A 12,336-nucleotide genomic window follows, 5' to 3' on the forward strand; every position below is an offset into this window, starting at 1 on the left:
TGTTCTTGACAACGATTAACAATCACACCACCGCACCTGCCTCGTTAATTCTCCGTTTGGGCGTAGCATTGTCATTCATTGCATCGGCGCCATCCGCTCACTCTCTCCAAAAGTTTTCAACTCTCTCCGTGAATTCTCAGCTAGGTCCAAATCCGGTCCAGAGACATCCCCAATTTGTAGATCTACAATTTTATCCCCTTTATTCGTTAACGAAATCGTTTCACCAAGTCTTAGACACATAAGCCCTAATTCGAACCCATACCACGTCTACTTTTTCATGATTGATTTAGCTCTGATTTCGAGGGATTCTGTTATTGAATCACCGATCTCGATGTGCTGACCTGCATACTGTTCTCATCCAGGATCAATCAGTTCATAGACTTAGGGTTTTTAATTTATTAGAAAGGGGATCAAAAGATTGGCGCCGGTAATTGATGGTCCTCGTCGCGCAGTACGGAGAAGAAGGATTATATTTTACGAAAAGCGATGCCGTTGATGATTATGATGGAAGAAGGCTGTTATGTATGGGCGGTGGGAAGGTGAGCTGTGGTTCAACCGGCGGCACATGTGGTCGGTCCCCTCTCCCTCCACGCCGTCTCTAGTCGCTCCCATCAAGTCCTCCGTATTCATTGACTCTAACTCTTTCTCCAAAGTATGTAATTTCTTATTCCAGTCATCGCGTATCCATGCTATACATATACATTTAGAAATATTTCAATATCCGTTATTTCCTGTATTGATGCCGAGTGAATTAGCATGACCTTTGCTTGATATTTGCATCTTGAAAATTGATTGGAACGGCAATTCATGGCTTGCACAAAGCACAATACCACATCCTTCCTGCGTTTGCTTTTCTCTACGTTCTGTTTTCAGTATGTAGTAAATTTAATATGCCCACTTTATCCAGTTCTGTTTGTTGTGTATGGAAAAAAATTGCTGTTTATGAATCACTTACCTTTTCAATATGTAGTAAATTTAATATGCCCGCTTTATTCAATTTACATGATATGCTATATAACTCATGCAGTTAGGACTTAGGAGATTCAATATCTTCTATCTTCGGATGTGATTATCTGTGTTTGTTTATAGAGGTATATTTTGTTACTAAATTCTGCAATGAGTGGTGGAATATATTATATATATACATCACTTCATGTTTGCAAGGCTGGCAAGTGGTTCTCAGGGGTTGCAACAAGATTTTTCTATATAATTAGATGCCATTGTGAATGCATAATTATGTCTGAGGTCTTTTAAGGAAAGCTAACATACAACATACGTTGAGTTATGAAAATTAACATACTTTCTGAAATCTTGATTCTCTTTCTTATCTATCTTTGATTTTTGGTATCTAAATCTGGCACATTTGTTTCAGGATGGACGCAAGATTCATGTTGGTGACTGTGCACTGTTCAAACCACCCCATGATTCCCCTCCATTTGTTGGTATAATTCGTAGATTAATTGTAGATAAAGAAGACAATCTAAGCCTCAGTGTGAATTGGCTTTATCGCCCTTCTGACGTGAAGCTTTTAAAAGGTGCCTCTCTTGAAGCAGCACCAAACGAGGTCTTTTACTCCTTTCACCAAGATAAAATACCCGCTGCATCACTACTTCATCCTTGTAAAGTCGCATTCCTTCGTAAAGGAGTTGAACTTCCTTCAAGGGTATCATCATTTGTGTGCAGACGAGTTTATGATGTTGAGACTAAACGTTTATGGTGGCTAACTGATCAAGATTATCTTAATGTAAGTATTGTAACTAGCTTAGTTTTGTCTTTCTTTTTCGTCTGTTGAAAATCCTCTTGATTGGTTATGTAGTCTTTTCTGACACAGGAACGACAAGAAGTAGTAGACCAGCTTTTAGATAAGACAAGAGTAGAAATGTATGGAGGCCATTCCCCAAAACCTTTGAATGGTCCTGGTCCTGGTCCAGGTCCAAATGGGACACCACAGGTAAAGGGTAAGAAAAGAGAGCAGACTTCAGACTCTGGTCAACTTAGACCTGAAGACATGTTAAAGGCTGAGATTGCCAAAATTACTGATAAAGGAGGGTTGGTGGATTTTGAAGGTGTTGAGAAAATAATACAGCTGATGCAGCCTGAGAGTGGTGACAAGAAAGTTGACCTTGCTTCCAGAATTATGCTTGTTAATGTCATATCAGTTACTGACAGTTTTGATTGCCTTAGTCGGTTTGTTCAGCTTAGGGGTTTGCTTATTTTAGATGAATGGCTTCAAGAGTTCCACAAGGGGAAGATTAGTGATGGTAGTCCTAAAGAGGGTGATTTATCTGTGGAGGAGTTTCTTTTTGCTTTGCTTCGTGCACTTGACAGGTTACCTGTGAATATTCATGCTTTACAGACTTGTAATGTCGGTAAGTCTGTCAATCACTTACGTAGCCATAAAAACCCTGAGATTTTGAAGAAAGCTAAGTGTTTAGTTGACACGTGGAAGAAAAGTGTTGAAGCTGAAATGAATATGATTGAAAGAAAACGAGTCGAGCAAATGAATATCATTGAAACAAGATCCGGTACAAGACGTGCAGGTTCAGGTTCCTGGTCAAACAAGCAAATGATGCCTGAAGTGTCCCCTCATGTGGTCAAACAAGTCAAGATTTCTACTTCACAACCTTCTGTAGTGAAAGCTCAGGGTAAGCATAATTCCGGTGAAGCTATCGTCAAGTCACCAGAATCTTCTAGCCCTACAAAACTTCCGGGACCGGTGCCACCTGGCATTGCCCCTTCAGATGTGCCAGTTAAACAGGAAAAGAGTAGCAGTTCTAGCCCTTCTGCTTCTGGTAAAGGGTCACCATTTAGAGCTACACCTGAAAGGGCAACTGAAGAAAACATACACAACAGTCAGAGACTTATTGTCCGGCTGCCGAACACGGGAAGAAGCCCTGCACACACAGCCAGTGGTGGATCCGTTGAAGATCATCTTGATGGGAGTGGGAGGCCAAAGGGAAAAGTGGAGACACCACCAGACAACAATGTGGTAGCTATGGATACGGATTCATGTAAAGGGAAAGAAGGATTGGTTGGCTGTGATGCTGACGATGGTGAGGCATCCAAAGGTGCTGACTCAGCATCAGGTGGAGGTGGGACAATAAAATCAGGGAAGTCACATGAAGCGTCTTACAGCTCTATAAATGCATTGGTTGAAAGCTGTGCGAAGTTTTCTGAAGTCAACACGTCTTTGCCAGCTGGCAATGATGTTGGAATGAATCTTCTCGCCAGTGTGGCTGCTGGTGAGATGTCTAGGTCTGACGTGGCAACATCATCATGTTCCCCTGAAAACAAACAACCTTTACCTGAAGACACTTGCTCTGAAGATAATGGCAATCCCAGACAATCAATTGAAGATGGTTCCCAAGTTGAAGATAATCTTAAAGTCAGCAATGGTCATGATCATGCCAGGTTGGCGGAAACCAGTAATGCTGTACCTATGGCACCTGAGGTAGGGCCCGCTCCATCAGCAGCAGCAGATGCAACAGGTATAAGTGGAAAGGTCGAGACACATGTCAATGATGAACCTTCTTCCAGGTCATCATCAGATAAGCATGAGGATGAAAAGAAATCAATGCAGAAAGAGCATGATGATGTGGATTCTGAATTGCTGAAACCATCTTGTGGCCATGTTAGTTTAGAGCAGTTTGAGGAGAAAGAAAATACGGATCCTGATTCTTCTGTCCTGCTGCAGAGCAGTGAAAATGTAGATAAAAACGAGGCCCAAGAGGGAGATGGGTCGGGCCCATCTGCCTCCACATCAGCACCTCCTGTGTCAGAAAAGACAGTGAAGCTGGATTTTGACTTGAATGAAGTTGTTCCTAGTGATGATATCGAAAGGCATAGCTCATTACATTCTGCAAGTTCTGTTGTGGGTGGAAACCGGGTGGCTTCAGTTACTGTAGCAGCAGCTGCTAAAGGACCTTTTTTATCATCTGAGAATCTGCTAAAAGGCAAGGCTGAGCTTGGGTGGAAGGGATCTGCTGCCACCAGTGCATTTCGTCCAGCTGAGCCTCGAAAGGCCCGTGAGTTTTTGGACTTTGACCTCAATGTTGGTGTTGCTGATGATGTCATTGTCAACAACCAAAACCAAAACCAAAACAATCCACCTTCATCAAAATACGTCGATTCCAGGAACAAAGGAGGGCTCGATCTCGATTTAAATGCATGTGAAGAAACTCCCGATGTGGGCCCGTTAATGGTTAGCTTTAGCAGACCACAAATCCCTCCAAGGTCTCTTCTTTCTTCAGGGTTTGATCTCAACAACGGGCCTGGAATTGAAGAAATTGGCAGCGAATCAATACCACATTCGAGAAACGGTATTCAGTTTTTGCCTAATGTTCCTAGTGTCAGAATGGGGAACATAGACGTGGGAAACTTCCATTCCTGGTTTCCACCAAGTAGTACATACCCAGCAATTCCGATTCCAGCACAAAGTTATTCCATGCCAGTGCCACAAAGAATGTTGACTCCTATGGCTGCTACTTCTGCTTCTGGTGGTGGTGGTGGTAGTGGCACTCCATTTAATCCTGAATTATTTAGAGGGCCCGTGTTATCATCTTCTCCTGCAGTTGCTTTTCCCTCCACAGCACCATTCCAATTCCCAGGTTTCCCATTTGAAACTAATTTCTCTATGCCTTCAAATACAGTGTCACCAGCATATGTGGGGTCATCTGCTGGGCCTGGGCCTGGGCCAATTTGTTTCCCAGCCATACCCTCGCAACTGGTGGGCCCACTTTCATCATCAAATTATAGGCCATATGTTATGGGTCTACCTGGTGGATCGAGTAACGATAACAAAAAATGGGGAACCCATGGTCTGGATTTGAACTCGGGTCCTGGAGGTCCGGATGAGACATTGCCTTCAGGATTGAGACAGCTTCCTCTTGGTGATGAACAGTTGAAGATGTTTCAGCAGATGGCGGCCAGTGGCGGCAGCAGTGGTGGTGGTGGAGTATTTAAGAGGAAGGAGCCTGTTGATGGCTGGGATGGGGATAGTAGGATTAACAGCTATAAACATCCATCATGGCAGTAGAAAATACTACTAGTTCAATTCCAGCATACCCTCTGGTGAGTTTTGTGTTTAATATTGACATTCCATAATTTATTACTATTATATACTGAAACCTTGGAATCCGTGATTACTTTTTCAGGTCTTGTGGCCAACCGGAATCGGAGCGTTCTATCTATCTATCTGAGAGAGAGAGAGAGAAAGAGAGTGACCATCGTAGAAGAAGAAGAAGAAGAAGAGGATTTCCAGTGTAGATATTTAACTACTACTCTTTGTTTGTTAGGTTAATTAGTTTTCTTGTCTTTGCAGTTTTATTTCATACTTACTAGTTACTACACAGCCAAAAGTTTGGTATATTGATATTCCATTCACCAATTATGACTACATTTACTTTATTCAAACTTTAAACCCACACAAACACTACACTCGTGTTATTTTTCAAGAAATAAAAACTAGAGTAATATTATATTATACATACATGCAATGGAATGGAACATGAAGATTGAAGAGTGAGTGTGTTACTTAGGAACACGGAAATATAAGGGTACATGATTACGAGGTTCTGGTGAAGCATCCCACACGGAAAAAGCACTTGTTGAGTTCATCCAAGTATCAGTCATCTCTGGATAATGTCGATTCAGCACATCTTTTAAACTCTCTGTTGTGTTAATCCATTCAAGCCCTTTTTTTGTATACACCTCTTCATTGTAATCACTAGTGAAAAATCGGTCTGCCTCAAGTCTCCTACAATTTACTTCCAGAAGTCAGTTCGCTTCTATTTCTATTTGTTTCTTCTCAGTTTTCATTTTAAAATTGTGTGAGGTTACCTTGATGCCATGGTTACAAATATTATGAAGGCTGTTTCACTTATGGCGAATCCCTTGATTTTTTTCTCAGCCGCCATTCCTACCAACAGATCGAGTTGTTCAATGTCATCATTGTATACTTCACGCAATGTGTCAATAGCTTCTATATCATCCGTTAGATCTTCCCATTTGGAGATGGGGATCAACAAAAGTGATCTACGGAACTCATTGTATCTTGCTACATTCCGTTCCCTGTCCCTATAAACTGCACCACAGTTTTCTTAATAAATTAACAACTACATGCTTCAAAATAGCAACATATTTTTATTATAGCATCCTCCTTTTCTTTTAACCATTACTATTAAAACACTTGTTTTTCTCTATTATTATACTTTTCGGGATCTATCTTTGTATCTAAGTAAAATTTATCCGACAAATATGTCAAAATGGACTTCATATAATATAATGAGTATGTTTAGTGAAAGAAAAATGATACTTACTCTCTAGTGAGGGTAAGTCAACATGATCGACCCGATCTGTGCCATCCATGTTTTGGGGAACAATATCCCTAAGCCACATCGGATAATTCCATAGCTCAAGTGCACCGCATGCTTGATGACCCATTGATACCATTTGTGTTATGAATCCAATTTCCGACAATTCCGTCTCTCCGTTCTTCCCAATTAAATTTATCATGTCAACCCTGTAAATTTACTATAATAACTTAAAAGTTCTATTAGGAATATAATTGCTGCCAATGCGAAAACTTACTTTTTGCTCAATCTTGGAGACTTATTAGGTCCTAGCTTTGAATTCACATCCCTAATGAAAAGCTGATCAGGTAAAAGCGAATGCATTCTGTAAACACTTGTAAACTCTTCCGTTAATGAGTAGGGTACCCCATGGTTATTAGGTTTCTTTAACCCTACAAGACCTCCCAAAACAGCTCCTCCAACATGCCCAACTGTCTCCTTGAATCTCTTCCCCAACACACCATGCCTGAATTAATCAATTTTCAACATAATTTATGCTAGTAATACTTTAACTTAAAAAATTGATTTAATTACCAATTAATTCTCATTGCGGCAGCAAGCGTGTCCGTTTTCAGAAGTTCAATGGTCCAATCAATGGTGTGGATCTTGGCAATCACCGCAGAAGTCACTAGTCTTGCGTGACGATACAAATGTTCATCATCCAAATCATGATATTCTTTCTGATTTTCATAACTATATTGTAAGAGCTAAATATGATTAGTTAAGTTAAAATTAATGGATGCAAGTAGATACCTTTAACGTGTCACAAATAGCATTGTGTTCTTGGATAAAAAGGGCTTGCAAAGTTGAAACACCAATCCAGTTGTTACGGATATCACCTGCTATGGCCAATCCATTGTTGTCATGTTGGAGGAGACCATCTTTTGCTATCTTTAGCTTCCCATCTTTGAATGTTCTCACTTGCCACAATTCTCTCAAATTGTTTCCATATATTACACTCCCGTCCCTATATGTATAAGCCTCTTAACTTCATATTATATATAAAATGTTTGTAACACACAAATCTTAACTTCATAATTCTAACTTAATGTCACAAATCTAAAAGAAAAATCGTAGTTTTGGAAGAAATAATACCACCAAGGAGTTCTGGTGTTATGATGACCTTTCTTGATATCACTGAGACCAGTATCAAATTCTTTCGTCTTGTAGAATTTGAAGGATTTTAGAGGGCATTGACCAACTACTTCTCTAGGTGCATTAAGTTCGATCTTTGGAAGTAAATATATAGTCAAGTGGTGTTCATTAGAAGATTATATAGATAGGTTGTCCGCATGAATGAATAAATGTAATCCAATCGAACCTGTTGTGTTGATTCAAGGTGGTTAATCCAATCATGAATCATGAACTGAATCCATGAAGCAGCAATCATGTTGAATTGTTTTCCAGTATCTATAAACTGCTTGCGTGCTAGAAGTTTTGTAGCCACCACCATGGGGTCTGGCTTTAATAGCTACACACAAATAAGAGTTTAATACTTTTTATATACAATGTATACCAGTTTACGAAAGACTAAATCCAAACAACAACAATACCCAAATCACATAACAATGAGGTAAGGTGGAGATTAGTTATAGATATTCGTATCTCCACTCAAAGGTAAATGTTAAAAATAAGGGGATGAAATAAGAGCAAATTGATGATCATGGTTCATGAATATCTTATGAATCATGTATAATTTATCTTTCCTTAATCGATAATTTGACCTTTTGCCTGGGTATAAACAACTTTGATACAAGATAATCTACAAGATAGCACTTCAAGTTCTTACGCACACAAATGAAGCAACAAAGTAAGTTCGTGTATGAAAGGTTCAAATTTGTAGAAGAGCCAAAATTATGACATATACTTAGTATATCTACCCATTGTACATATAAAATGGATAAGGATAATGAATTGATGACTTTTTAAAAGCTACAAACAATTATAGACAGTTAGGATTGAACCAGTAAGATTTGAGTAGCTCATAAAATCTCACCTTCTAAATTATTCAGAAGGCACACCACCTTTTAAAATCTTTAGAAGGCACTCATACATGTCCATTATGGGCTTCAACTTCAGAAATACAAAAGGGTACTTCACTTGATCAGTTTTTAGAAGGTTCACAAACATCTCAATCAAGGATTTCAACTTCTCAAGTCTAGAAGGGAACTTCACTTCATAAGCATTTAGAAGGTTTTGAAAGGTTTCTGAAGGGTAGTTAAAGGTTCTTTGAGGTTTGGAAAATGAATATTTTCCATGGTCAAAATCCATTCCAATATAACACCACAATGGTCTCTTCCCTTTGACCCACATCATTCTTCGTGTTTGGAATCAAACTAATCTTATATATGTATCTAACTCTTATTAGATCACAGTCCAAGTCTTCTTTGACATGTGTATAAATTCTAATTACATCAAATAGTTAGGTGACACTAAAATGAGCAACAACCCTCCCCCATTTTAGTATAACCATTGAATTTATACAATAATGTAAACAAAAAAAACTTGTGTATAAATGCAAATGTCGAATTGATCAATTTTTGTAACATTATTTTACGTATCCTAACTACTCTAGAATTGAGGTGTCATAAGGATTGAATTTATAATTAAATACTTAAAGATAAAATACATATAGATTTCTACACTTATCTAGTAAATAATGATGAATGAATTGTAAAGTTATATTCCCTTATCCACCGTAAAAATTAAGTCCTATTTTTTAAAAATGTAGTTATACTTCACGATCACATAGATATTTCTTTTAAATCATGTAACCTACAATACATTTTACCAAATGAATTATTAAGAGGACAAAGCATTAGCCTTTGCCATTGTAGATTCGAACAAATACATCTAATGATTTATCAAGCGTTCTAATATTTAAGTGTCATATTCCTATAATGAATTTAGGTTCTAATGTTGTCAAGGGTTTATGTTGATTTTAATTAATCCCATCTGAAATAACAAACTTGTGGACTAATTCATTTTTACACATTTAGTGAAATGGTTTGCCAATTTCTAATGCATCTCAACACATTTAGCAATATCAGAACATTCATTACTAACTTCCTAACCATGCTGTGTCTAACACCCAAATGTTTAAACTTGATATTTTATACTTGTATATATGTCTTAAACCAAATTAGGAAAACTATCATAATGAAAAAGATTCGTGAAATCAATTTAGGCCATAACAAAATTACATATACTAAACTTCTTAATAATAATACCTATTTTACGATAGTTGGCAATGCAACAAATTTGGATTCCATTGTTGATGTTTTTATGCAAGTTTATATATTGGAAGCCCAAGAAATGACATCTCCCCTAAGATAACTCACACCGTACTCCATGGTTCCTTTTTATATTTTCAAATATTCTTTGAGTTTCTCACTAATGTTGAATACTCAAATTGCTTACACAACCTACATAATTTCCATAGGGATTAAGCAATATAAGGTGTGGTGCTTGTCATTGACATATATCAAACACCAAATAACCCATATCAACTTAGTTATATTTTGACCATGCTAATTATGCATTAGTTTTACACTCAGATCTATAGAGTGATCACGAGACAACAATCACCATAGCTGAATTTATTTGAAATTTACTTAATATAATAATGGCCCCTTTGATGTTTAATACTTATCCCAATGTTTACACACACCTTATCCATTTACTTTATGTAAAATTTTTGTGACAAAAAATTGTTAGTTTGATCAACATAACAAAAATAACATGTTATTAACATACATGCAAACAATCATTCATGCACAACAAACATCAATTTTTTTTTATTCTTTTTTTATTTTTATTTTATGAAAACATTGATTAGATTGGTTTGAAGCAATGTCACTTTCATGACTTATCAAATATGTATTTAGATTTTAGGATGTTGCTCCAAACACCGAAAAGTCATTATTCGTCAACGCTATTCGTCGATATGCTAGCATGACCAACACAAGGGGCAGACCCCACTAAGGGCACATGTTTTTTTAACCTACATCATTCGTAATTTTGGGATCAAACTAGCCTTATACAAATTTACACCATTTGACTTGTACAACATCATACACTTGAATATTTTCTATTTACATCAAATGGTCATATGACATCAAATTCTCTAAAAATAGAGAGCCAACTTCCAAATATTGACCTTTGCCATATGAAACTCAAGCTCATAATCGTATATAAAAAGGAAGTAAAAAATAAAGAAAATACAAGCAATAGAGCTGAAAGAAATAAAAGGAAAAATAGTTAATTACATAGTGTATATAACACATATAAATTAAAAAAAAAGAGACTATGACCCACACTACTCCATTTTCCTAATTTTAAGCATCCACACACTCATATACAAGGTTATTTCCATGTAAGGAGCAAAATCCTTCTTTCCTAACCTAGACTATCTTTCCACTTCCTTCACATGCGTCCTATCTTCCTCACACCATTAATTGTAACCATCTCCATTCTTATAACCATAGTAATTGGTTGCCTCTTTTATACATGTTTGAATAACCACAATATTTCTTCCTTCAATTTTTAGATGATCAATGCCACTTCTAACCTATTAATAATGTTCAACCATAAATATATTACAAAATTTATTTCTAAAACTCCCATCTTCCCCACAAATTCATTCCCAATAAGACAACTTTATGATCTATATGCAATTGTTGTCCAAACTACCATCTTATAAATCTATCCTTTAGTTCATGGGAGCTTTTAGTCGTATAAAACTCGTATTGTCACCCTCCACTTTAACTAACTTGCCTTTCATAATAGGAAACATATTTTTCAACACTATTTTCCTTATGGATCATAGATCCTAAATACACCCTTTAGGTGTAGTAGTTGCTCTCCGATGCATAGTTATATACTCCTCAATTATTATAATCCCTACCAAATCTATACCAAAGGTATTTCATATTGATGCTTTTGACTTGTAACACATTCTCTTTCAACGTCCTACTCCAAGTATCTAATCTAACATTTAGTAGGATCATAGTCTTTTGCCATCAACACAATATCTTTAGAAAAATCATACACTTTTTGGTAGCCCTCCTTAAATAGAACACTACATATAATTCAAAATCAAAGCAAAGATGTATGTGCTAAAAGCTAATATCTAATGCAACCTAATTTCCATTATATCACCGGTTGAAGTTTAGGCACATATGGTGGACCAAAAATACATATCGCTTGTAGAAAAGGCATATCTCATTGGGACCCTTTTAGCTTCTAAGGTCATCCAAATTGTTTCCTGTGGAACGATCTCATACATCTTCTCCATGTCATGAACACCGTATTAGGATTCATGCTTCTTTTTGTATGTTTCTTGATCTACAAGGCATATTAGGAGGTGGATCATTTCTGATGTTGACCATGTTGACATTAAGTATAATTGATTTTCCAATACAACATTTTCATGACACAACCCCACATTGAACGCCCCGTCACATAATTTCATGGTACACTAAGTAGCTAAATATCATCCTAATTGCCACACTTTATACATCTCCCTTGCTTTTCTATATAAATATGACTACTAAACAGGCCCGACCCTGACATTTCGGAGAACTTGTGTAAAAGCTAAAGTGAGGCCCCATAAAAAATTTCTTGTAAATATTATTAATTACATTTGTTACCACTAATTCAAAATATAAAGTTGCTAAAAAACATCTCATAAATTCACTACCACAAAATAATGTCTTCACTCATTGGTAATCAAATAAATCTGTAAAACTGTTATAAACAATTTTAAAAAAAGGAACACATTATTATTTTCTAAACATCAATCTTGTAGCATTTTTAAAAGAAAATTCATCTATGAGATTTTTTCTTACTTTTTGGTGAGTTTATAAAAAATAAAAACGTTTTCTAAAATTTATAAAGAAAACAGATTTGCATTTTTTTTTGGATATAGATATTTTCCTTAAATTGTTGATAAATTTTAAATTTATGATTAGATTTTGATTTTTGT

The 12,336-nt window shown here is 36.7% G+C and overlaps 2 protein-coding genes across 3 annotated transcripts in view; one reads left to right on the forward strand and one right to left on the reverse strand.

Annotated features, from left to right (window-relative positions):
* On the forward strand, window positions 1-5,412 carry LOC145087723 (uncharacterized). 2 transcript variants are annotated; one of them, XM_079025765.1, is made up of 4 exons: window positions 1-652; window positions 1,373-1,744; window positions 1,817-5,070; window positions 5,154-5,412. In XM_079025765.1, the coding sequence occupies exons 1-3, from the start codon at window positions 521-523 to the stop codon at window positions 5,033-5,035; spliced, it is 3,723 nt and encodes a 1,240-aa protein (XP_078881891.1). In that variant the 5' UTR covers window positions 1-520; the 3' UTR covers window positions 5,036-5,070; window positions 5,154-5,412. The 2 variants fall into 2 exon arrangements, with proteins under 2 accessions (XP_078881891.1, XP_078881892.1); XM_079025766.1 differs by having other exon boundaries at window positions 1,832-5,070.
* LOC145087724 (alpha-dioxygenase PIOX-like) overlaps window positions 5,347-12,336 on the reverse strand; it is a 23,195-nt gene continuing 16,205 nt past the window's right edge. The window contains exons 3-10 of the mRNA XM_079025767.1: window positions 7,672-7,821; window positions 7,446-7,579; window positions 7,104-7,317; window positions 6,885-7,030; window positions 6,589-6,816; window positions 6,318-6,520; window positions 5,839-6,082; window positions 5,347-5,755 (exon numbers count right to left, since the gene is read on the reverse strand). Coding sequence (XP_078881893.1) covers window positions 5,530-5,755; window positions 5,839-6,082; window positions 6,318-6,520; window positions 6,589-6,816; window positions 6,885-7,030; window positions 7,104-7,317; window positions 7,446-7,579; window positions 7,672-7,821 — 1,545 coding nt within the window. The 3' untranslated portion in view covers window positions 5,347-5,529. The remainder of the gene's footprint in view (window positions 5,756-5,838; window positions 6,083-6,317; window positions 6,521-6,588; window positions 6,817-6,884; window positions 7,031-7,103; window positions 7,318-7,445; window positions 7,580-7,671; window positions 7,822-12,336) is intronic.

Source organism: Lactuca serriola, chromosome 2 (assembly GCF_051521515.1).
Source record: "Lactuca serriola cultivar US96UC23 chromosome 2, Lser_US96UC23_V15, whole genome shotgun sequence".
Lineage (NCBI taxonomy): Eukaryota > Viridiplantae > Streptophyta > Magnoliopsida > Asterales > Asteraceae > Lactuca > Lactuca serriola.